Here is a 25,900-nt window from a genome sequence, read left to right as displayed (position 1 = left end):
CAGATAAATACCAAACTGTATCAGAAGATTTTATACCTCTTCACGTCAATAGCTCAAGTGCCCATTAGTAGGTTATCAAATTTTGACGAATGTTCCACTTAATAACTATACTGGAGGTTTTATAGGCAATATTGATGGCAACTCTCAATTTGTTGAAATAAAATTTAAACGCATCACACTTTATCAATTTGGCAATAACGGAACACATTTTAGCCAAAGTGTAACAAAACACTTATAAATCCTTAAATGAACACCCACTATATTAAAAACGATAATATTTTTTTATGGATTACAATGAATTGCAGATTTTACTTACTTTTTCAAGTGTTTATTATTTGACAAGGGTGTGTGTCACTAATATATAGACATAAGCCTGTTTTTTTTTTTTCCGCATGATTGCTGTTGTTTAGTGCTTTTTTTCAGTGTCGTAAATATTTTTTCATAAATGTTTAAGTGTACATAAAAAACACTGGTACCCACAAGGTCACAGGATTTAAGGAAATGGTGACCAGTGATATATTATATGGTTCATGAAATAAAATAAATTGAATTTTTTTTTAACAAAATTAGCAGTGTCACTAATTAAACTTAATTAAACTTTCTATGGTTTATAGTAGGATTTGAGATCCTGTGTGAGATTATATTGGTACACTTACAGCCAGTAACATAGTGTAAAGTAAAAATAATAAAATTGGTGTAAATGCAATGATTCAGAGAACTGGTAATATGATAATGAATATAAAACATGAGCGGATATACTTAAATCCCTAAAACTTAATGGAGAAATCACATGGCAACCAGTAGCCAAAATACCGGTAGTTTTTAGTTCTTGTTGAACAGAGTAAATTTTATTACTTAAACTATAATATTATAATTTTTCTTTTTATATCAAAATATTGTTTCAATACCAGAATGATAATTTTCACAAAATTATTATTTTGTATAAATATTTAAGTCTATTGTATATGCCCGTCATTGAAATAACATGGCCAGAAATCATTTTTTTTCACCCCTTCTCATTATTCTGTTCATACTATCTCCCCTGTCCGATTGTTTTGTCATACTACATTTTCTAAGCATGATGCTGGCATCTCTTCCGTTCAGTGGACGTGGCGTACACACTGCTAATTAGTCGTAGTTGGCCTGTATGAATCAGTAATGACTAACCACTTGCGAGTTAACCATTAACCGGTGGTGTGGATCTTGTGGGTAAGGCAGAACTCTCATGTTTAAGCAGCTAACAAACATCAAAGCTGAGAAATGCTTTATCATTGCAAAGTAAAGCTGTTGTGGTCGGTCCATGAGCAGCACTTCTATCACAATGAGTCATATTGTATTTAGAAAGTAAAAAGATACATAAATAATTACATTTTTCAGCAGTGCTAAAAAGGAACTGCAAGTCACCTGGGAAATCAAAAGGAAAATTCTGTCCTTCAAATATTTGATGCAGTTGCTATTGAAAGCTACTAAGCATCAACAGACCTCATAAATCTTAGCACCCCTCTCCTATAAATGTTCATATTTCTCAGTAAGGGGCAGTAAAGGAGATCAAGAGATCCCGAGGGTAAAACAAGAAGAAGCAGAAGACGAGGCGCAGATATTTCTGCAGTCTCTTCAGGGAGCCATAAACCAAGACCAGAGACTACAAGAGCTGAACACAAGGAGTAAAAATCACAACCCATGGAGGTGGGAATCAGTATACTTAATAAGTACCCAGGATCCCACTCCAGGACACTAGAGTTAGTGAGCGTTGTGTGCAGTTACACAACATACTATACAAAATACACCCTACACAATAAAAACACCCACAGACCATTGGACCATTAATGAAGAGGCTGAAGCTGCCTGAAGGGTCGTGCCAGTAGTTCTCCTTCTTTAAATAATTTGCAAAGCACTTCAACTTTGTATTAACTCGGGGTGTTGCTGATGGGCTACGACTTACCTTGAGCTCTTGTGAAGCAGAACCAAAGAAACCCACGACCCATCCAATTTTGGTTATTAATTTATAAGTATATTTGTGATTTGTTTTTGCTGCCTGTTCTCGACTTTGTGTTTCTTAGCCAGTCCTTCATTTGGGCAATATTAATAAATTAAGGCACCCCTCGTGCAAAGAGTGTTGGTCATTAGTGAGTAGGAACTTCCTGACCTGCTAAGGCTTGGCAGCCGGAAGTTCATGAGGATTATGTTTTCTCCCGTTGATGCTGTCTTGGAGAAGTTAAAGCTGAAGCCAATTCCCATAACCCGCGTCACAGTGCCCTGTCGTTATTTAAAGGATTTATTTGTTGGGGGTATCAGATTATATGCCTAAATAGTCATGCCTCACCTCTATCGAGGTGCCCAATCTTCTGAAAAACAAATGCACTATTGGCAGCGAGTGGGAAAGTATATTCTGATGATTCTGCAGTTACAGTTATATCCTGTACTCTGCTCTGTCCCCAGCAGGAGCCAGTATTGAAGTGACATATTTAGCTGTATGTACTTTAGCATACAGGTAACATTGTAGCTTATTTTTTCTACACTCGTTGCGTTGGTATTGAAAGCGTTAAATTGGCACTGGTGCACCCGTTTGCCAATCTACACATATGCGGGTTGTTTACTTCAGCTTTCTTTATTATGTCTGGAACATTTTGTGTGGTCTGGAATGTATGTGTAAAAATATTATGCGCACCACGTTGAATTACTTAGTAGGGGTTGTTTTCCATTGATTTCAATGCAGTGGTCTTTGTGATCACGGTGTATTAACACGGAAAGGCAATGAAGGATTTGTTTAGGCAGTTGAATCTTCATTTTAAACCGCAGTCAACGCTAATTTAGGTTCAGAAAGATTTAATTGAATCCTTTTTAAATAGACCTTACAGTAAGCCTTAATAAGTTCCAGGGATAGAAGTTTTAGGGGGAGGTCAGTCCACACAGAGGAAAGTGAGCATTTTATCCAATTATGTAGTTCAGTTTTCCCCATGAAAACCAAAATGTTTCATGTAGACGTAATATTATTGCTGTAAGTATTGGGGATTTTTGGTGCTGAAGACAACCATAAAGCAGCACAAACTGGAACCAAGGCGACTCTCCTACCCGGCTTGTAGGGCCAACGTACAAACAAAGGTGATTCATCCTCAGCAGGTTCCTGGGTGCCTGAGCGGTCACTGCCAGGAAACTAATCTAGTGGCTTTCAATTTGTACACAGAGCAAACAAATTGAAATACCGCAAAGTACAACTAATCACTTGTAAATTAACATTGGTATTTAAATCTGATTTTGCAATTCGATGGTCATTATTAGAAGGTTCCTATAATCTTGAGTAGTGTTCCACATTTGTACAATAGCATTTACTAAATATTTGTCAAGTGTTTCACAACCTTAACTTAACAGCAGAGTAGTCCCAACACCATGAATGGTATGCATGCATTAAGCCAGGGAGTCTTATTTTTCTAACAGGGATGGCAAGTGAAAAAAGCCAGAGATGAATATTTCAGTTGTAACATGGAAGATTGGAACATGACGCTGCTCATGGTTTTTTTTTAAATCCTTTTCCCTGTACTTTTTTTAACTTTGCAATATGCATGTTCACAGGGGTCATAAAACTGGAACCAACTTCCTGACTGCTAAATCCCGGTATCTGTAGACCTCAAAGGATTACAATATTGGTGGATTCCAGATTTTTGGGATATTTTCATGGTTAAATATCTTCCTTTCTTTTTTTATAATTATCAGAATTCATTTAGATAGACCCAGACATGTTCATACAAAAGATGGTGCCAATCTATATAGGGAAACATATATCGGGGCAGAAGACCCTACTCAGAAACTATTTTTACAATTCTGTTCCATTCCAGAACAAATGAGAACTTCAAAGCGAGAGTATATTGTCTGCTTTTCATCTTGTAGCTGGTGAGGGATTGGATCCTTTCAGCTATGGAGCTAAAGATCATTGATCTCGAATATTACTTGCTTTCTTAATAAGCAGAAAACAATACATTAGTATATTTTACAAAAATACGTAATATCTTGATGCAAAGTAGGGAATGCAAGGCATGCTGCTACCTACCACCCCTTAGAACAACATGCCAACCAACAAAGCACAACAGGGAAATAATATTCCACCAAATATTCGCGTTAGCTTGGAATAATCGGCCTGGATGACTGTAGTCTATCATTTGTGTAAGGAACTATTATTCGCTTATGAGAAAGCCTGCTAAATATCTTTATGGAGTTTCAGAATCCACCTGGCTATTCAGCGGACTCCTGGAATTTCGTGTTGGAGACTCATAAACCTGGTACCATGTCCCACAAATGTTTAATCTCAGACTCTGCTTATCTCTTCCTGTCATTTAAGAATGTGCGGCTCATCCTTAACATTCCAGAGGCCTGATCCTCCTTTGACTGTGGGAGCAAGAGAGTATCAAAGGCACAAGCAAGATTAAGATAAGTCTCTGCGCTACCCAACACCCAAGCACCTTGCTTTCCATATGAGAATGATTCTATATGAGCAAATTATCCGACATCTTTGGATTCTATTTGTGGTTGAATATTAAATAGATATTACAATTAAGGAAATATGCTAAATATTTAGCAAGTTTTATTATTTTTTCTTGTAACGCTCAAGGTAATTTTCAAGTGGCTGGCTGGGTCAGGAATATGAACCGTCATGTCCTTAAAGGAAAGGCTACAACACTTAATTTCCTGTATGTAACCACAATAAAAATGATTAGTCTATAGATGTGTCTAGTCCTACACATGTCCATATTGGCATAAGGGCTTTGACTCATCATAAGCATACAAAATTGATGGCCAGGTTATTTTAAAGAGTCTTTTACATGATCTAGAGAAGATCATATCCTGCACTAATGAGATCTAACGAGGCTCATGCACTTCCAACCCTGCGTAATGCTCTAAAGTTGGGTCAGCTGTATTCGGATGATGTCTTAGACATGTCCATATCAATATAAGTTTATTTAACTTCACTTGCCAGTCACTCTAATGTTGCATTAACTTCTCTGCCACAACATTTTACCCACCAGTAGATTCTAAAGCATATAGCCTCGTCAGCAAGCGCCTTAAAGCAAAACGTATTTAACGAAAAGAGAAGCGAGTTCACGTTGTACTTTACAGCTACATAGACAAGGGCTGGCTAAACCTAAAATCTGTTCCACTTGATTCCTTTCTATTTTGGTATCTATGTACTCCCAACTCCAATAATTAAGCCGTGGTTTGCTAGGTGATCAACGAACCATGACAGGTCGTGAAAATACCTTCAGGACACATAAATAAAATAAAGCTATTTTTGCACTAGAGGCAACAAATAGAAGTGCAATGGCCTAATCCTTTGTACTTATCGGGGCAACTCCAAGGTTATTAGAATAAAAATGTATGTTTTCCACGTAGTTTCTCGTAGAAATAAATCTCCAAACAATATGTAACCACATTTTTAACCCCTTAATGACAAAGCCTGTACATGTATGGGCTCAAAATGCATTGTTTTCAATGGGTTTAGGGCCCGCCCATTGTCCTTAAGGGGCTAAAAAAGTACAGACTTTTAAATGCTTTCCTCTGTAGTAATAAATGTCTCACAGGTGGAGTATAGCTCATTATGATAAGGAAAAAAATGACTGATTGAACAGACTCCCCCACAAGTCACCTCCCCAGTAAATTGGGTTTTTAAATAAAGAAGAAAACATTTTAAGGAGACTAAAAATAACTTTACATTAATTAAGAGAAAATAATACGTCAGCTGTATAAACATTACCCTGCAGTTTCTAAAATACGCTTAACCTACGTGTTAGACCCACGTCTAATTAAATGCCTTCTTTTTCTAAAATTTCCACTGTCTAATGTAATTCCATTGCCAGACAGCGTTTGAATGAGAGAGAGTCCGTGCCAAATACACTATCCTCGTAAATGTTTATTTTTTCCACATTTTCTAAATGTAGAATATTGGTCAACTTGGTACTCCTTTTCAATGTCAATACAAAAAATCGACTGAAACTGACTTTGTGAATATATACATTGCTATCATCTGCCCAACTCACTCCAAGTCCACTAGAACCATAGTGAAGCTGTCATTGTAGCCAAATCAGTAAAGTATTAAAGTTCTATTTTCTATAGTTATTCTTACCATAATCTGTTTTAAATAGTGCTGTCATACTCCGTAGCGCTGTACAATGGGTAGACAGGACATAACAAGTAGCATGTAACATAACAGTTTGACTTACAGAGACAACAGGTGAGGAGGGCCCTGCTCAAACGAGCTTACAATCTAGAGATACAAACTAATTTATTACCATGATGACCCCATTTAAGGCCAGGATTTCCCTGTCATTGCTCAGGCATCCTCAGCCTCCCCCAATACCTTGTCTAAAAATCCTTAATCTTTATATGTATTATTTAAAGTGTGTGTGGGTCTGTTCTGCATGCGTCTAGGAAAATCTGGGAAGTATGGAGAGTATTTGCAGTATTTGTCTCTATCTTCAAGGTTTTCCAGGTTTTTTTTCACCTTCACATAATGGCTGCAGAGACTTCCCACCAGAAACCTTTTTTAATAAATAAAAAAATACCCTCACCTATTTGCTTATCATTCTAGACACAAGATGAGGGTCACCGGAATGTGTCTCCTCAACACAGTCATTTGTCACGATTAGCTCTATTTCTTCTGTAAAAACAAATAATGACGACATACCATGACATACCTGGGAACTGAAATAATTTGACCTCATTTCTCAGGGTTTCTACTCATGGTGGAACTGGCAGATTCTCGGCATCTGAAGGTCTGGAGCTGATCCCTGGTTATAGTGTAACAATTTCATCATTGCTCTTATCACTTACACCTATGAGATTTACTCTCAGGGACTCTAAATAAGGGAAAGAGATTTTCTGTTCTGACAATGTCTTTATCAGAAATATTGATAAAGGGTGTAAAAAAAGTCCTGTTCTATACCAGAAAGTTAATATCTCAAACCATCATATCCAGCAGTGCATCTGGACTTACGGACACAAATGGTGAGATGGACCCTGCTCAACCAAGCTTACGGTCTAGAAAAAAGGAAAAATTTGGTATTAATGATAAAGGACAGTCTCCCACAAAAAATAATATTTAACTCAGTGAGACACCTGGGAAGTATAAAGAGGCCACAGCGTGCAAACAAAACCTTACAGTTCTTGCTTTGGTCCCTAGTGGCTCTCCATTTGCCCAGGAGCAACCGAGGTTACCCTGTGGTCAATCCCCCTATGTTTAGCACAAAAAAATACACAAAAACAGAGGAGCGCACAACCCAAAAATTCAGATTCTTGGGTTGCTGCTAGAATAATAATGACCAATAAATACACAAAACAAAGCAAGAATTCAGCGCATACCCAGCAAATAGCATAAAAAAAACTCCCTTACACGGCTAATAGGTAAATACATCAAGTGACTAGCCATTATCATATCACTATCTTAAGGGCAAAGTACAGGGGGCTCTTTAAGATATAAGGAGGGCCTCTGCTCCATAGGGGTTGCAGTGGGCTACGTTATAACCCTGTAAAGATTTTTGAACTTGTAGCAAGTATCTTTTTTTTTTTTTACCTTTATTAACTTTTAAATTTTTTTTAAAATATACATTTTTTTAGTATGGAAGTAAATGTGTTGCAAAATTTCTGTAATGAAACAAGTTATATAAAAAAATAAATGAAAAAAAATAGCTGGAATGGGGTATTTTTCTGTTCGCAGAAAAGTATAATTTATTTCCACCAAATCCATGCTTACCCTATCCATTAAGAAAAACAAAGACCTCCCACTACATACCAAAGAAACTAGTGTCTGGACCTAGGTGGGAGAGATAAGAAAGCAAGCACTTTGACGGAACACATTTGGCTCAGACCCTAAAGAATATCCAGAAACCGGAGACCTCCACACAGCTTGAATATCACCAACACAGTGCTTTGAACACCAACAGGTATTTAACTATTATATCTTTCATGTTCTCATTTTATTTACATGTACGACTGTGCGCTACCTATTACAACAGCTATGTTTTAAATTTAGAAAAAAAATTCAAGGCTGTACATAATATACATTACAAATTTCTAATTTAAAAGGACTTTATTGCGAAATGTACTTGTGTTTTGTCAAATGCTTTAAGTCGGTGCTATGGAGGATATAGGTTTAACAATTTGTTAATAAAAAAAAATAAAAATCATGATTTCGCTTTTTTTGGTTGTATTTCAGTCTCATTGATTCGAAAACAATTGATTATATTACTCTCACCTATTACTCTATGATCGGATGCGCTATTTGGCTCGCTATGCCAACACTCATCATCTTCAGGCAGTACTTACCTGAGAATGATGTGAGCTGCAGTCCCATGGATTTGGAGACCATTCAATAAAGAATTCAGATTATTGTTTCCAGTGGCATGGGGGGGAAGGATAAGGAGAATTCAAATACAGTTAATCACCTGGTTTGGTGAATAAAAGTCCAGCTCTACAGCCTGTGTTTAATCCTACCTATAATTATAGCAATAATAGCTTGCCTGTAAATAAAGATAGTATTATTCTTTATCAGTGGTTTATTCAGAACTCTTCCTCTGTATTATTTCTGACTTGCATGATGGTTTTGCTGTTTTGATGACATTATTTAACCCTTCCAGTGGGTTAACTGTTCACCTATAGGGTTAAAAGTGCCCCTATATAACTGTATACAATACAAGCATACCTGGGAACTTTCTAAATAATCTGACTTTATAAGCTGAAATATTTAACACTTTAATAGCCCATCATAAACATTCTACGTAGCAACTCTATGTAGCGCTACCAAACGTGTTAACTAAATAACTGTCCTCCTGGAAACATTGACTGGTCATCATTTAAAGATACACTTCATTGAGTCACTTCCATGTAAGCAGCGACATCAACCATAAAATACTGGTAGAAAAAGCAACAGTTGGATAAGATCACAGCCATGTAGAATGGGAAGGAGTCAGCCCCAGGCTCTTGGACCCTGAGAATCTGCCCCTTCATCCTAAGACCTTGATATTGGGGCAAAAACCCAGGTATGGCTATAATGTGTGGCTACAAGTGGTGTATTGTCGCAGTGAAATTATTATGCTGAAAACAATGGCTCATTACTTAAATGTCCTTTTTAAAACTGCGTACAATAATGTATTGTTAAACTAGGAAAGTTAGTAAAAAAAAACTCATTCTACTCTATGTCGTTCTATGGAGGTTCACAAGATGACAATAATTTCATAAATACAGATGTAAATCTTTTTGTAGTTTTTCATGCTGGAATGTGCAAATGATTGGGTATTTCCATATTAAACTTTTAAAGGGAATGTCCCATGTAAAAAATATACACAAAAAATCCAGTGTTTACAGTAATGTAGGTTAGCGCTGACAAAACCTGGATCCAATAAGCTTCATTATCTGTAACCTGGACAAAACGTAACATTTCTGTGTATTTCACCCCATCATCTCAATCACTGTTACATTCACTACATGAAGGTGGAGGTGGCAGGCAACAACACGCGGGGCAAGTAATGTCTCAGCCTAAATGAGCCCATGATGGACCAGTAAATGAAAACGCATGCACAGCACATGGGATTATACATACAGAACATTGTTACCCTCACAGTTAAGTGGCTGTGATTTGAAACATGCCTCCTCGCTGATTTGATCGGAAACCCTGAACGCTGTTCTAAATACTGGCCGTGCCGACTGCTAGTAATTCTAGTGAACGCTAGTAAGATGTGGGATGTTATTGGTAGTGAAATATTTTATGTGTATTTTATTATGTAAAAAATGTCTCAACTCCTGATGTGTCCCTCTGTATTAATGTGTATTTGTTATCTGTGTTAACTGCCCACTTAAATTGTACAACTCTGTGTCATTTGTTGGTGCTTAATAAATAAAAGATAATAATAATAATAATAGTAAAATAATAGTAGCATGTGTTAGGGCCACCAACACCTGTGTGCACACGTCTTGGTGCTCCTTAAAGTTGGGGTGTTGGGTACAGTATTACCCCATGTGTCTAGATAATGATTGGATATTATGTGGTTTTATTGAATGAAAACGCACAGCCTAAGGTGGTTGGTCCATCACCATTATAAAAACTCCATTGTCTGTTCATGATATTCTTTTTTTATTTTTACTGAAACATATTTGTGTTTAATCTGTTTTGCAGAAGACGTTCTGCTGGACATGATACCTCCCAAGATGTTTCCTTTGCTGCTACTTGTAAGTCTGAGTGAGATGGCAGATCTTTCTTACAGTTTAAACCAAACATTGTTTACATTAACACAACCGATGGACCTTAATAGTACTACCGGAAAACCTTGCCATTGTTCCAAGCCATGTACTAACCTAACTCTGTCCAACAGCAGTCTGGATATGATTCCTGAATGTCTGCCTAGAGAAGTAGAGGTCTTAGATTTGAGCTTTAACAACCTTACTGTAATCAGGGAAGAGGACACTTCTGAACTCTCCCAGCTACATGCGCTGAATCTGAAACACAACCAAATAAGCAAGATTGACTTTGGAAGTAATGTTCTGCCTAATCTCGAGTTCCTGGACCTCAGCAATAACCGCTTATCAGTTGTACCAGAGTGTGTTATGCTGAAGAAAATCAAATGGCTGTCTCTTGCACACAATCCAATATCAGAAATCCAGCCGTATGCCTTCACTTGTTTTCCAAATTTGGTGTTTCTTAATTTATCTTTCACTTTGCTTGGGAATAACACTTCTGAGAACATCAGTCATTTGGCATTTGCCCTGAATGTGACAGTGACCCAGGAGAACGCTCTAAAGTCTCTCAACACACTTGACCTAAGTGGGACATTCTTCAGAAAAGGTAGGTTATGGAGGGGGAGCTGTAAATGCAGTCACTGTGATGTGTTAAATTAAATTCAGTTCCTAAAGCTTTGAAGAGTGCTGTTGAATAGCTATATCACATTCAGTCAGAGCCCTAGATGATGTATGTCCCTGGTGGGCCCTCCTGTTGGCTAACGTAGCAGAGAATCTGGTGGCTGCATCCTCCACCAGCCCCGCACCCTAGGCGGCTTCCTTGTTTGCCTTTATCATAGGGCCAATATTGAGCATAATTTATCCGTTTTCAGTACTCAGGGGTGGCCCTACCAGGCTAACCAGCTGCTTAGAGCTCCCAGTGACCTATGGTCCCTAGAAAAGGCATGCATTTGGAACTTGTGATATCATAAAAAAGGGAAATATATTAACTATTTTTTAAATATCCTAGTTGACCAGGAATGGAGTAAAGACATATCGCACCTGAAAGAGCTTCATATTACGAGAATGGCCAATTTGGAGAATTTGGATGGCCTCGTGAACGCGTTTCCTCAACTGGAAATACTAAACTGTGCGGATTCTAAAGCTCTGAGCTCTGTTTCGGATGCAATGTTTGAAAAGGCGCCTAATCTGAAATACGTTGATTTCCAAAAGTAAGTGATCATGAAAAGAGAAGAAACATTTTGTCAATGTTTGCAAAAAATACAGAAGATATATAGATAAATCCCCCACAATGTAATTTTAAATGATGGGAGTACTATAAAAGGTGCCATAAGGACAAATTTAGTCATCTAGTCAATCGTAGCGGCATAACCACGTGGCTACCTCAGTCACTGGAGGCCTAATATTCCTTACTATAACTCTGTGATGCTATGTAGACAAGGTAGGCTAGAGGCCATGGGAAGGGAGCAGGGAGATTGGCTAGGAGATATTAACGAAGAGGAGCACGAAGATTTTTGGTGTTGTGCTTCTTCGTGTACGTTTACATGTCGCCATATTAGTTTATTCAGTATTTGGTTTGATCAATGAAAACACACCATTCGTCTTCGTTTTCATGTTCTCTCGAATGCACAAGTCTAGTTTCTACACTTCCACAGGCGTCTTGCAGAAGGTCTTACACAATATCCGTCCCATCTCTGCTTGCCATTCCTTCCCAGAGCACCAAGTCAAGTATTTTTGAAGGAGAAGAGCACCTTCTACCCTTGTGTCCATATTTCATGGATTTGTACTAGTTGTTTTTAGTTGACTCTGGGGATTATACATTAATCTGAAATAGGTTGGTGTTTTATAAAGAAAGGCATACATACATATCTTGGATTTAACCTTTCTCTCTGAAACTATTTCATTGCCTGTATATTTTATTTTCTCATGCTTTTTACTAATCAGAATTATTCATTTTCAATATATGATATATTTTCTTCCTCGTAGCTGTAATCTGACCACCTTATCCCCTTGGAGCGTAACCTCGGGTCATTTGGATATTGATCTCCGGGGTAATCCCCTCAACTGTAATTGTGAACTTTCTTGGCTGCTTTCAGGCGATGTAAACGTAACTCTGATCAGGTATTTTATGTACATTTTTCCTCCTGTTTTATGAAGACAAAGGCTTCAAAGTTCATTTTGAGATTCAGTCTGATGATTGTGGAGATTATCAGGTTTATCCTATATACTGTATGCCTTGTTGTATCAATCCCTCATAGATGGCTTATAACCAAATGTCAACCATATTTTATATATGTTACTAACTTACTATAAAAGGTTATAATGAAAGGTACAAAAAGCTGAAAAAATATGCAGCAATTCATAATTTCAACTCATTTGTATAAATATGTTCCATTATTCTTCACCATGTACCTATTAAGGGTTTATTCACTAAAGGGAGAGTTGTGGTTTCAACTTTTTGACGTTATGAGCAGAGCAGTGAGCTTCTTTCTGCCCAAAGAGCTTGGCTGGCCCTAATGTGTAGTTAACTCACCCATTGAATTATGCATTATACAGGGCCAGAGAAGTGAGTTAGTGAATAAACCAGATTGAATAGGTTGACTACCTATGGATTCACATATTAAATACATTTGTTTTCTAATTCTAGAGCAAATGAAACCTTATGCAGCAATTTCCAAGGCGACATGCCCCCTCCGTCACTTTTGTATCTATTTCAAGGTAACCAATGTCAGCTAAAAACTACAGATATCACACGTAATGAAGCCACAACTGAAACCAGCGGAAATATCAGCGTTGGCGGGTCCAACATGGCCACGTCCACAGAACCTGATCTCCAAACACCACACACAGGTTCCTCGGAGACTAGTACTTCTGGTCAGGTGTTAAAAGATGATCTATCCTTTGTTGAAACTATCACCGTTTTCAAGACTTCTGCTACGGACTCTGATTCTGCAGCCTCCATGATTAGTATAGACTTATTTGCTGATGTCACGCCGACAACCAGCTCAAGCATTTCACAAACGGCTCAAGAAAGCCATGCCTTGTCTGTTAATGATATTATAACGTCAACCGCTGGAACGGAGAATGCTATATTTCCAGTCACCCCTTTTCCAAAGCTCTTACGTATAGATAGTACTGTAACGGCTGGAAAAGTAAGTCAACCATCGTCAACTGCAATTACAGAAAAGAAGATCACTCCTCTGCCTGAAATACCTTCTGACTACATGCATGAATATGAAGATGAAGAAGCTATAGAACAAACAACAACGGCCACGACACCGATGGTACCTTGTGATTACGATCATTGTAGACATCTTCAAAAACCTTGCTTTGAACTTCAGCAGGGTGCAGAATGCTCGTGTCCTGGCCTAACGGGGGAAAACGTTATTCCAGATCCACCAAGCCTTCATGAAGTGTCCCAGATAACAGACACATCAGTACAGGTCCACTGGTGCGCACCAAACTCTGTAGTAGAAAAGTACCAACTTGTGTATTATGTGAAAGGTAGCAAGAACCAGGCGGTTATCGATAACATAGATGTTACGACGAGGCAATATACCCTATACAATCTGTCAGCAGATACAACGTATCATATATGTGCTGTTACGGCTAATAAGGCGGGGGCCAGTATTCCGGAGAATGATAACTTGACTAGATTTCCGTGTGCAGAAATCAAAACCAAGCCAAGTTATGTTATTATACTGGCTGTATTAAGTGCACTGATTGGATTATTTTTAGCCGTCATCATTGTACTGTCACTGTGCTTATATAAGACATGCAAAAATAGCTTGGGCAATCAATATGATACCCACCTTGTTTCCTATAAAAACCCCGCATTTGATTTCCAATTAAACATTCCATCGTATAACTAAAATTGGTAAAACGCTACGTGATCATCATTCCATTAGTTTATTCAATTTCATGGGTGAATCGTACCGGCTTACTAGCTCATAATGAATGGCTGATTTTTGTAGAAATTAAAAGTTCTAGAACAATCGCTTCTCTCAATGAGAATTTATCCTGACGGTCGGACAGTTCTGTTTGTTGCATTGGTGATTTTAAACTTTCAAACCCGAATCATGCCTTAAAGCCCCCCCCCCCCTTGTATCCCATATTGTCATTAAGGTGGTTTACCTTTTATATAAATCTCATGGAGGTTTTTACTTTTCCTTTCATATAAAAAACATTGCGTGGTTTCTCTTTGGGCTGTTTTAGGGTATATTGGTTAACCAAGAATTGCAATTCTAGAGTTTGGTACGTGAGAGTTTTAAGGGAAAATAAAACCTAAAGGTATATTTTGGATTTGTTTTCCAATAATCTTTCCAGGATGTTTTTATTTAAGTTTTGTTATTTGAGAAGAATTGTGTGTTTTGTATAGATTTATTTTGATACCTTTTGATGAAGTGTTACAAGTGTAGACAATGGGACAGGGTTCAGTAGATCCACAATATTCAGTACTAACAATAATGTTAAGTGGGGTTTATTCACTAAATAGGGAGTTGTGGTGAGATGATCACTGGTTATTGTCAGAGAAGTCCCAGTGTGCGAAAGACTACAAGACCCATGAGACAGCCCACAACTGGGCACGATAGTGGCTCTGGTCCCAAAATGGGATGGTAAATATATTTTCTTAGTCTTTTACCCCAATGTAATGCATCTTTCAATTTAAGAGAATGAGGCAAACGTATTACTTTCTGGACATTTTAGTGATAATGCTCCTTTAAAGCTCATGTCTGCAAAATTTTAGTCTTTCCTTCTTAAATGAATGTTCATCAGTTCATAGCAGTCAACCAATGCTGATAGCTGTTTATAGGGTCAACATAGGAAAGGGTGTAGAATGGCAAGCATTGGGGACCTCAGAGGTCTCTTTTTCCATCAGAGATGTCCAGATAGCTTATGCAACTTTACATCTTTTACTATATTGGAGAAATAAAATAGATGAACTTCTACTAAAGATGAATTGTACATGATTTCCATTTTCTTATTCAGTTTATGTCACAAACTGTGAGGGGGTGTCTGTCCCTTGTAAATAGGAATAATGACATTAATTCACTATAGATGAGGTTTAAAAGGGAATTGTGGTTTCAACTCACCAACTTTGTTACACATTACAAAGGAACAACCCTGACAAGTTATTTACTATACATTATACAGGGACAACCAGGTCTTCTTCTAGTAGAAGCCCACCAGGGTAAGCCCTGCATAACGCATAGTACTATCGGAGTTGAAATGCTAAACCCTTTCTCCTGCAAACTCATGCTTTAGTAGTAAAACTTTAATGCTGGTACATATCTTTTTTTTTTTTTTTTTTTTTTTAATTCCCATTCTGATATTTTTATAAAAAAGGACAATTTTTGCATTGTGTTTATTTGTATTAAATTATTGAAATAAAAGCAAATACGTGTTTAAAATGTACATAAGTCTGCTTATATGTTTCTGCAATATTCAGAAGTACAAAGAAAGTGAGGTGGAATTAAAAAAACCAAAACACTACTGGAGCTTCACAAGACTTTATGGTTCTTCAACTTTATGAATTCTGATACTGAACATAATTACAAATTATACGGCGATAAATGTCTAGTGATCGGGGGCTGGGTCCAATCTGTAATCCAGAAAGTTTGCTACATTTTACCTGGCTAATAGCAGAATTGCAATATACTCATGGGACTTGAAGGAGAAATTGCGTTAAAATGCATTGGTCGTACCTCTGGTGGGTGTTAAACTTAGACAAAAAGTTAAAGAGATGGACAACATAAGCGATAGAACGCAGCGTTGCATCTTCTATTAAGATTTTATTTAGGATATGACAGCTCCCTGTTAAACAGTAAAATGCTGTGCTGGAGGCGCCGATACAGATTTATCCAGCATTAAGGGATTGGTAAGGTTTCTACTTAGTGGACCGAATTTCCTTTATGATCTTCAGGATAAGCTTAGAAATATAAAAGACCATCAGTGATGTCCTATTCTTGAACTCAGAAACCTAGGGCTTTATTCACCAAAGGTAGTATAGACAAGAGAACTGTTTTCAACTCTCTCGATTTATTATTTCTTAAGCAGGACAAACTAGCATTTTTAACCTGCAAAAGTTCTGAGCGGAAACCTGCATAACGCAATGGGTGAGGAGACATTTGGGGGGAAACACTTTACCAATTTAACTATGCAGTGTACAGGGCCAGCCAACATCTTACTGCAGTAGAAGCTCAATGGGGTTGACACTTCATAATGTATAATGAAGTCAAGTAATTTAAACCAAAACTCTTATCTCTAGTGGCTAAAACCTACAGTGGCTTAAGAGATGCTAGTTGTCGCCTTGTAATACACAATGAATTTAACCCCTTAAGGACAATGGGCGGTTCCTAAACCCATTGTAAATAATGCATTTTGAGCCCGTACATGTACGGGCTTTGTCATTAAACGGTTAATATATCCCAGACAGATTTTTAAACAAAATGTATGACATAAGTGACTTTGCAGTGTGAAGAGCTAATGTGACAACTCCTGGTCAAGGGAATTTTGTAGGGATATAAATTATTATACGGAGCCTCAATAAAATTTGCAAATTACTCTCAGGAAACACAAACAGCATTGCAAGTTTTCTACAGTGATGATCAACATGTAAGAGATTTATCAGTCTGATAACACCAGATTCATGTTAAAAATACATCTGCTGATGTTGTGGAAGTTAATAGAAGAAATCCAAGCTTCATCTGCCAACACTGAAAGCAGATACTGTCATGTTCTCAGGTTGACTAAAGTCAAGAGGCAGCCACCAGTGCCAAAGACTCACACTGTATAGAGGACAGTATACAATGTTATCCAATGGGACAGATGGGGATGGTGGGAGTCAATTCTGTATAAACATAGTAGGGTTGATTGTTCCTAAGCAGAAGAACAAAAACATTGTGACCAGGCACGTTAGAAAATTCTATTTATTATAATACATTAATCGGAAGTGGTTATTACTCATTTAAAACCAGCTAGAATGATCCAGCCAGCATACATCGCTTTGATTATATAAATCTTACAGTAATTAAAGAATGAAAAGGCACTAGAACCGCAAAAAGAGAAATGCCGAAGGGCCAGCTAAAGACCACTAACCTCCATAACTTGTGGATGAAGTTTTACAAATAAAAAAAAAAAATGAATGTTAGATGGATAAGTTAAGTTGACCCAAAGATATAAGACGTGAAATAATATCTTGGAAGCCATTTTTCAGAAATGTCAAAATCCACCAAAAGTTTATTGTATCAAAATTCAAATATTGAACATCTAGAGTATAAATAAAGTAATCAATCTGTGATTTAGCTTAAATCAAGTTCACAAGAGAGTTCTGGTAAAGTCTTGGTTTTTAAATACACATTTGATCTTCTCATGGATTAATTTTATTATATGTTGTTCATTTATTGTTGTTCAAAATCTTCACTGTTTGTTGTCCATAATGATAGTAGCTGTATGCAGAGGCAGCAGTTGTAAAAGCTGTTATACACCTGTAGAAAGAATCACATTAGCATTTATAAGGAGGAAGTGCAAACTTTCATTTAATGAATACATCGTTACAGGGCTATCCTAGGACAAGGCTCGACAAAACCAATGTGACTAATAATTGGGTCCTGCTGCCTAGGGCGTCATCTGCTGGACCCACAAACCAGCTCCATTCATAGATTATGTGCGTGCCCGGCTACCTCTAGGAGGTTGGAGCCCAGCGAGGTCATGTGACATTGTAGCAGTAGTAGTAGTAGTAGTAGTAGTAGTAGTAGTAGTAGTAGTAGTAGTAGTAGTAGTAGTAGTAGTAGTAGTAGTAGTAGTAGTAGTAGTAGTAGTAGTAGTAGTAGTAGTAGTAGTAGTAGTAGTAGTAGTAGTAGGCCGCTCCTAGCCGTTGAAGCTGGCTCCTACGTGTGGAAACAATTTGTTGAGCCCAGCCTCATGGAATTACGAGCAAAACCGATTTTCTTGTAAGTAAATAAACTCACCATAACGCCTGAAGATAAACACTATCCACAAAATTAAATACTGGCGCTGCTAGAGAGGCTGCCACCAAAATTAACTGAACGGCTGTGTTCGCCTAGGATATGAAAAGAACACAATTATCTGTCAGGAAATACAGAGCATTTAAACAAGAAAACTGATACAAAATAAAGGTCAGTAAAGTATCATGATGCAAACACCTTGTATACACTTTGGATTTATTATTACTGCTATGCAGCACAACATTTGCCAAGTTTATAATTGTAAAATGCTAACTAAACAAACGGGGGCTAATATTCAGTTTAATTATTTAGTACATTTGCCGCCAACGTCTTACCTTACTGATGAAGGTTGGTTCCAGTCGTGCAGTCGCATAGCAAGGATTAAAGTATCTACTGGCTGTTCTCTGCAGACAACATAAAGAAACTCACATTTTAACGCTAACATTAAGGAACTTTTAAACAGTCACAAAACAAGTTATGATGGGTATTTTAAGTTATTTTGTTTTTATTTTTTTCTTCTCGGCCAGCTGAAAGACCAAAGATCGAGAATCTGCTCCTCCTGTGAATGAAGCATTAGCTATCCGAGACACGGTCTAAATGGTCTTAAACGGATCCCCGAAATGGTCTCTGAGCATCACTGGGGGTTATACATACAGACATTCTGGTGCAAAGAAGTGGTGCAGACTCTGTTGCCGTGGAACGCTAACAGCTCCACTTTTAGTAGCAGAACAGAAACATAAAATTTAATGGTAGAAGAGAAACATGGAGCTCACAAAGTCTGCCCATTTTTTCTGCTGTAAAAATCTTTAATTGTATTCTTAACTTTTTTAGAAATAAAAGATTTCTTTGGATTAGATTTTGAACCAACAAACGACTACAAGATAAAAGCAGAGAACCTCACTAAAGATTCATTCATTCATTCACTGGAGTATTAGTGAAGTTTACTTACTGGTGGAGGGAGGGTTTTGAACCGTACATAAAAAACAGCAGCAATCAAGGCTACATCTCTTAAAATGATCATGATTGTTAAGGGAACTGGAAAATAACAAAAGAAAATGTATTAAAATAAAACGTTCATGGGAAAAAAACAACACATAAAATGTAAAACAATTCTACTGATCCCATGTGTCTGAATGTAGAATTAAATATCTCTCCATGATCATTAACCCGCTGGTGTACCTCCCCTAATGGATGAATCAATGGAAGATAACTGAAAGGTGTAGCGATACCCTTTTTCAGGGGTCAGTGAAGCGGATGACTTATTGGCTCCGAGCCCTATCTTACCCGCTAGTTCATGCACATATACAACGCATTACACTGATGTTGCTGGCTCTATAGCTAGCTAGACAGGTCAGTACAGCTGTGCTTTGGAAGAAGAGCTTAGCGGCTCTACAAAGCATTTCTTGGGTAAGCAAGGGGATGCAACACAAAAGAGCACGGCAAACATCTTGATGTTTTGAGAGTTATAAAAAACAATTCAGAGCTATGAACATGGCACCGTCTTACCTGGAATAAGACTTGCATACGTTAAACAAGCATACAGGACGCTGATGAGTATTTTGTCAGCCAAAGGATCGAGGGCGCTTCCTAACGCAGATTTCTGATTAGCCCAGTTACGTGCAATATATCCATCCAGCTAAAAACACAAGTACTGGTGATCAAATTCAAGCATGACCCACATATTATAACTCTGCATGACACATTTTATTCTACGTCTCAGTGTGATATTATAAACAGATCTGTGGGTGTATTGCTGTTGAATTTGTGACGTAGCCCCAGAGAATGGGCGAAATCTACAGATTTGTGTTACTATTTATGAGCCACTGTGTCAGTCTGTGCTCCGTGAAGGGGTTATCAAATATACATGTTGCTTTCATTAAATCAAATGCCGTGTCTGTCTGGCAACACAAAAGTGAAGTAAAGATGATACCCTTTAACAAGTGAGAAGAGACCTGGTCCTGAAAGCTTGCAATTGCTATCCCCAGCGATCTTCACCTGCGACCGAACTGATCCAGTTTAACACAGTCAGGAAGGGGAAATTTCTTGTTTACATTATGTTATTATTTCTCTCTGTTATACACGGCCAACTCTATGGCGCCTAGACTGCTCCATAATGGGGTCTAGTTACTAAAGCAAGAGTTCACATGAGAGTTGAATATTTCAATTCTTGCGTAAGAGGGGTACTTTTGTCTTTATAACGGTCAGTTAAAATGGTAAGTTGATTTTCAAGACATCTCATTGACTCAACTATGCATTATGCAGGGCTAGATCTCCGTTTTGTACTGGGGTTGGCCATTCACAATGTATGGTGAAACCGGTGAGCAGATACATTCAATCAGTTAACTTGTAAACTCCCCGTTTAATGAACACCCCTCAAAGATACATCTCCAGTTCCAGTAGTCCGACCAAGACGCAAAAACACACAACCCAGCTCACCAACTATATTAACCCCTTAAGGACAATGGGCGGTCCCAAAACCCATTGAAAACAATGCCTTTTTTTAAGGGGTTAAAAAAAAGACAGCGAGATTACTTCTTCTATTGCTCTGATTACTAACAATGTTACCTGATAATCGAACGTATTAATATTATGAAGAGTCTTTGGAAAGGATCTTGTGGGCCAACCTCATGGATCATCTTAGGTAACAGTTTACTATTATTACACCGCAGCTAGACGGTCGCTACCCCTTTTCAGGGCCAAGTGAGGACAAACTATTTCTGGATTCCTCTGCGCCATCATGAAAATGTCCCTGGGACTCCCTCTACTTTAGAATATGCATTCTTCCAAAACGTAAAAAGCACTTATCCGACACAGAACAGAACGCCCTGCAGCAGCAGCTGCCCTCCCCCTACATAATTCAATGTTTCTCGTCACTGAATGGCTGCTTGAGGCTGTCAATCATTGGCAGGAAAGTCCTCCTTTTGGAATGAATGGCAGCACTTTCTATACAGTCCCCTGCTTGCATCTCAACACCATAAATGTATGACAGTAACAGTACAATACAGAGTTAACTAAACCGGACCACCTATAGCACCCATTATCTGTATGTACTGAGAAGTGTTGGCCACCCTGCGTATTTATACGTTCCTTACTCCCCCCCATCTGTGCGGCTTTACTACTCACCAAGTCCGTTACCCCCGCGAGAGCAAAAATGCCAAGCGCCATGTTAAAATCTTCACCCACAATGAGATAGCCCAGAACGGGCGACAGTCCGATCCTCGTCATAGACAGCAGGTTTGGAATCGTCCACGGATTTTCATACTACGAAGAAAAACAAAAAGTAAACGAAAGTTTTGAAACAAGCGCCTTCCAGAGCAAGTGGTGAAACCTACGGCAAAAAAAAAAAACATATTTGTAACGTTTCAAATGAAATCGATTCCGGCCGAGTATTCGCCGTATCTGGGTTTATAACAGAGTTCTGTATGAAAGCCGACGTCCCGGCGGATTACACCTCAGAACACGCAGCTACTAGTGATCTACCTGCGAGCCACAACTCCCATTGCGCTCAGCCAGTACACCGGAGGTCTAGGGCTACTTATACTGACCACATTAAACCCTATGGATGCCCACTAGACTGTAAGCTCTTGGGAGCAAGTCCCGCTGTACCCAATGTATGGATTGCTCTTTGTCGGTTCTAGTTCTGTCCCTTTTAATGTGTGGGCTGTAAGCAGTGCTGCAGAAATAGCTGGCGCTATATAAATAATAATAATAGGAAGGCCATCCCGTCGCCGGGTCACGGTGACCTTGGGGCAGTAGGTCTGGGCTGTAATTGTATAAGCACGGATCAGTTTATCAATAAATCACTTAATATTTTCACTCATAACGGAAAGAATGAGGTTATTTTTCTCTGAGTGACTTCTGTCCGTTAATAATAATAATGATAAATAATAATAATAATGACGGGATTATGCGCTGAGGGCCGGCGTCAGTCCCGCTCCTTACTGTGACGGGCCCCAGGGGGTAGTAAAGGGGTTACACCCCGACCCCGGCTATAGTCTTGCCCCGTACCAGCTCCGTGAGGCTGCCCTTCGCCTTGTCGTCCTCCCCGTGTCCTGGTGGGTTTTCTACGGCGGGTTTGTCAGACTTGAGCCGGCTCTTTGACGCGCTGATTTGCCCCCCTAGCGGCACGGGGCGTAGGGGTGAGTGCAGCGGCCTGAGGGTCAGGCACCGGGGCAAAAGTCTCCGGGAGTCCGCACTCGCTCGCCGGGCACACGGCGCTGGCCATTCAGTTCGGCGGCTCCGGGCCCAAAGCTCTGGCAGCCGGTCCCGACTCCCGCCCGCCCTGCGAGCCGCACAGCTCAGCACGGAGAGCGGGGACCTCCGCAACACAGCTAGCACCGACATGACACCGTAAGAGTCGGCCTCAGGGCTCCGGGGAGCACGGCTTCCCCATACAGCCCGGCGGGGCGCAGCAGCACCCGTCCTGTGTTTGCGACATGCCTCGGTTTACGGCAGGAGCGCGTGTAGCGCGCCCTGTCACTCCTTAAAGGCACGGCAGCTGGTTGTCGCTGTGAGGGTGTACAGGTCGCACCGGCGGGGGTGTGAGGCGTGCTCTTCGTGTCGGAACTACAGTAACTTTAGGGTGACATTTAATCGTAAAGCAGAAGCAAACATCACAGGGAATTCTTCCTGTTGAAGGCCGATGCATTATTTAGTAACGGAGCGCCCCCCATATCTATCTCTCTCCCCCCCCGTTGCCATGGTTACACTTAGCAAAGTGTGCAGCTTTGGAATAATCCATTAAGGTTACCGTCAAGGTGGAGACAGAATGCGCTTATTCACTATATGCTATAAGGGCCCAACCCCACATCCAATTCTTTGCTTTTTTTTCCCGAAGAATTTATCTCTTGAATGTGATAAAGTCTCTGCAGCGTTACTGAGGACTGAGCTAGAAAAATACCTTCAGCTTTATACACTTCACTTTAGTCATCGGGACTACGTTCGTCTTTAATTTAGCACAAGATAAAAGTGTGGGTAGCGTTGCCATGCTGTGTAATGAATATGAGGTTCCGTGACATGTTCCCCTGTGCTTGGGTGCACGTTGGATATTTAAATTGCGGGGCAGCATTTACAATTTAAATGCATATATCGATATACCGTATTGGCTCGGATATAGGCCGCACCCTAAAAGTTAGGTGCTTTTTTAACCCCTTCGTGACAAAGGCTGATTTTACTTTTTGTACCCTTCGTGACAATGGCCGTTTTAACATTTCTGCGCTGCTGGTGTTTAGCTGTAATTTTCTTCTTTCTCGTTTACTGAACCCACACACATTATATATTGGTTTTTTCAGGACAAGAAGGGCTTTCTTTAGATGACATTGTTTTGATTGTATCATATTATTTACTATTAAAAAAAGTATAAAATATGGTGAAAAATTTAGAAAAAAATGACTGTTTCTAACTTTTAGTTGAAAAATCTTTTACTCATCTATAAAAGGTAATGAAAAAACCTGCTAAATATATTCTACTATTTGTCCTGAGTTTAGAAATACCCAATGTTTTTATGTTTTTTTTTTTTGCTTTTTTCTACACATTATGGGGCAATAAGTACAGGTAGCGTTTTGCTATTTCAAAGCCATTTTTTCCAAATCTGGTAATTCTTCCTCCCATGTGCCATTTCGGGTATCTTTGAAGCCGACCAATGCAATTTACCCCATCAAGTCATATATTTTTGAAAACTAGACAGCCCAGGGTATTCCAAATGCTAGTATTTTAACCCTTTCCAAGCACTAATTCTACCATCAGCCTTTGTCAAACATTGTGGTAGTAATTTTTTTTGCATTTGTTTTTTCACACACATTTTACTTCAGGTATGAAAAAACAGGTTCTGGTATATGTCACTATCATAAAACACCCCAATATTTGTTTAGCAACATCTCCTGAGTACAGCGATACCTCACATGAATGATTTTGCCTGGCTGTTTGGGGGCAAAAGGGCCACATTTGGGGCATGCGCATTTTCAATGTTGAACTTTGGCGTTTGGTGATCAGCTGCCCATGCCCTATTTGGTACATCTTTGAGCCGGGCCATTTCAGTATGCCCAATAAAGCCATACATTTTTGAAAACTAGACACCCCAGGGTATTTCAAGTGCTAGTATTTTAACTCTTTCCATGCACCATATATACCACCAGTCTTTGTCAAACTTTGTGGTAGTCATTTTTTTGCATTTGTTTTTTCACACACATTTTACTTCAGGTATGAATTAAAAGGTTCTCGTATATGTCACTATCACAAAACACCCCAATATGTGTTCGGCAACATCTCCTGAGTACAGCGATACCTCACATGAATGATTTTGCCTGGCTGTTTGGGGGCAAAAGGGCCACATTTGGGACATGCGCGTTTTTCAATGTTGAACTTTGGCATTTGGGGATCCACTGCCCATGCCCTATTTGGTACATCTTTGAGCTGGGCCATTTCAGTGTGCCCAACAAAACCATATATTTTTGAAAACTAGACACAACAGGGTATTTTGAATGATGGTATTTTAACTCTTTGCATGCACACATTTTACCACCAGAATTTTTTCAAAGTTTGCAGTAGTATTCTTTTGTGTGTATTCCCCCCCCCACACACCTATGTTATGTATGAATTTACAGCTCCTGGTTTATGCCGCTGTCACACAACACCCCATTATGTGTTCAGCAACATCTCCTGAGTACAGTGATACCCCACATGCATGGGTTTGTCATTTTTGGGGGGAACTAAAAGGCCACATTTGGTACGTGTGCATTTTTCTAATTGGAAATTAGATGTATGGCCATCCTTCCCCCCATGTTAATTGGGACATTGTTGAACCCGGCCAATTCAATTTACCCCATCAATTCATACATTTTTTAAAAGTAGACACCCCATGGGCATTTAATATGCCAGTATTTTAACTCTTTCCATGCGAGAATTGTTTTAAGCTAATGTGCTAATTTTAGGACTTGCTCACAAAAATATATTTTTTATATATATATTTTATTTTTTTTGCCTTAAAAAAAAAAAAATTTCAACTTGAAGGTTCCCCTGATAGTGACATCAGTGGGAAATTATTTTTACATTTTACTGTTTTTTTTACTATTTTTTTCTAATTATTATTAATTTTATTTTATTTTTTAATTTATTTTTACTAATCACACTGTGAAAGCTGGGCTCCATTGACTTGCATGGTTGAATGCAGTACCTGTATTCAACCTGCAAGCGGAGCCAGAGTTCTCTAGAGGGTCTGGAGACCGTCTAGCGAACTTTTTCATCTTTATTGTTTTTATTCCCGGGCCGCCGCCATCTTGCTGATGGTGAAGATCACCGGTAGCGGCGGCTGTGACCGCTCTCCGGAGCGGTCACAGTCCATCCAGAGGTAAGTGTTTGGTGTCGCTGGATGCCTCCTGATCGAGGCATTCCAGCGACACCATTTAAGTTGATGCCCCGGGGAGGGGCCAGACATGGCCGCTGGTGCCGATCGTGGCGTTGCTGAATGCCTCGAGGTCAAGGCATTACAGCAACGCCGTTTGGGTGCAGAAAGCGAACGTAGATCGAACGACTTGTTTTTCCGTGCCGTGCCAGAACTGGCAATTGTCATTAAGTGGTTAAAGAAAATAATTTCTTAGTAAAAAAAAAAAACACTTAGTGGAACAGATATGCTGCCACTCTGCCCCCGCGAGATATGCTGCCACTCTATCCCCCCCTGAGATATGCACTCTGCCCCGAGATGTGCCGCCGCCCCCCCAAGA

The 25,900-nt window shown here is 39.1% G+C and overlaps 2 protein-coding genes across 2 annotated transcripts; one reads left to right on the top strand and one right to left on the bottom strand.

Moving 5' to 3' along the window:
- The first annotated feature begins 7,826 nt into the window (after nucleotides 1-7,826).
- Nucleotides 7,827-14,211, top strand: LRRN4 (leucine rich repeat neuronal 4). Its single transcript, XM_053460033.1, has 5 exons — nucleotides 7,827-7,928; nucleotides 10,157-10,822; nucleotides 11,225-11,426; nucleotides 12,202-12,336; nucleotides 12,863-14,211. Exons 2-5 carry the CDS (start codon nucleotides 10,174-10,176, stop codon nucleotides 14,085-14,087), a joined length of 2,211 nt encoding a protein of 736 aa, XP_053316008.1. The 5' UTR covers nucleotides 7,827-7,928; nucleotides 10,157-10,173; the 3' UTR covers nucleotides 14,088-14,211.
- Nucleotides 14,212-17,129: 2,918 nt separating this feature from the next.
- On the bottom strand, nucleotides 17,130-22,638 carry CRLS1 (cardiolipin synthase 1). The gene is made up of 7 exons (XM_053458914.1): nucleotides 22,191-22,638; nucleotides 21,306-21,443; nucleotides 19,689-19,818; nucleotides 19,132-19,217; nucleotides 18,518-18,586; nucleotides 18,186-18,277; nucleotides 17,130-17,702 (listed from the first exon to the last, which is right to left on the bottom strand). The coding sequence occupies exons 1-7, from the start codon at nucleotides 22,524-22,526 to the stop codon at nucleotides 17,612-17,614; spliced, it is 942 nt and encodes a 313-aa protein (XP_053314889.1). The 5' UTR covers nucleotides 22,527-22,638; the 3' UTR covers nucleotides 17,130-17,611.
- Between the last annotated feature and the right edge of the window lie 3,262 nt (nucleotides 22,639-25,900).

This window comes from Spea bombifrons, chromosome 3 (assembly GCF_027358695.1).
Source record: "Spea bombifrons isolate aSpeBom1 chromosome 3, aSpeBom1.2.pri, whole genome shotgun sequence".
NCBI lineage: Eukaryota > Metazoa > Chordata > Amphibia > Anura > Pelobatidae > Spea > Spea bombifrons.
Note: the sequence above shows the minus strand (reverse complement) of the source record. Positions and strands in the feature narration are given on the sequence as shown.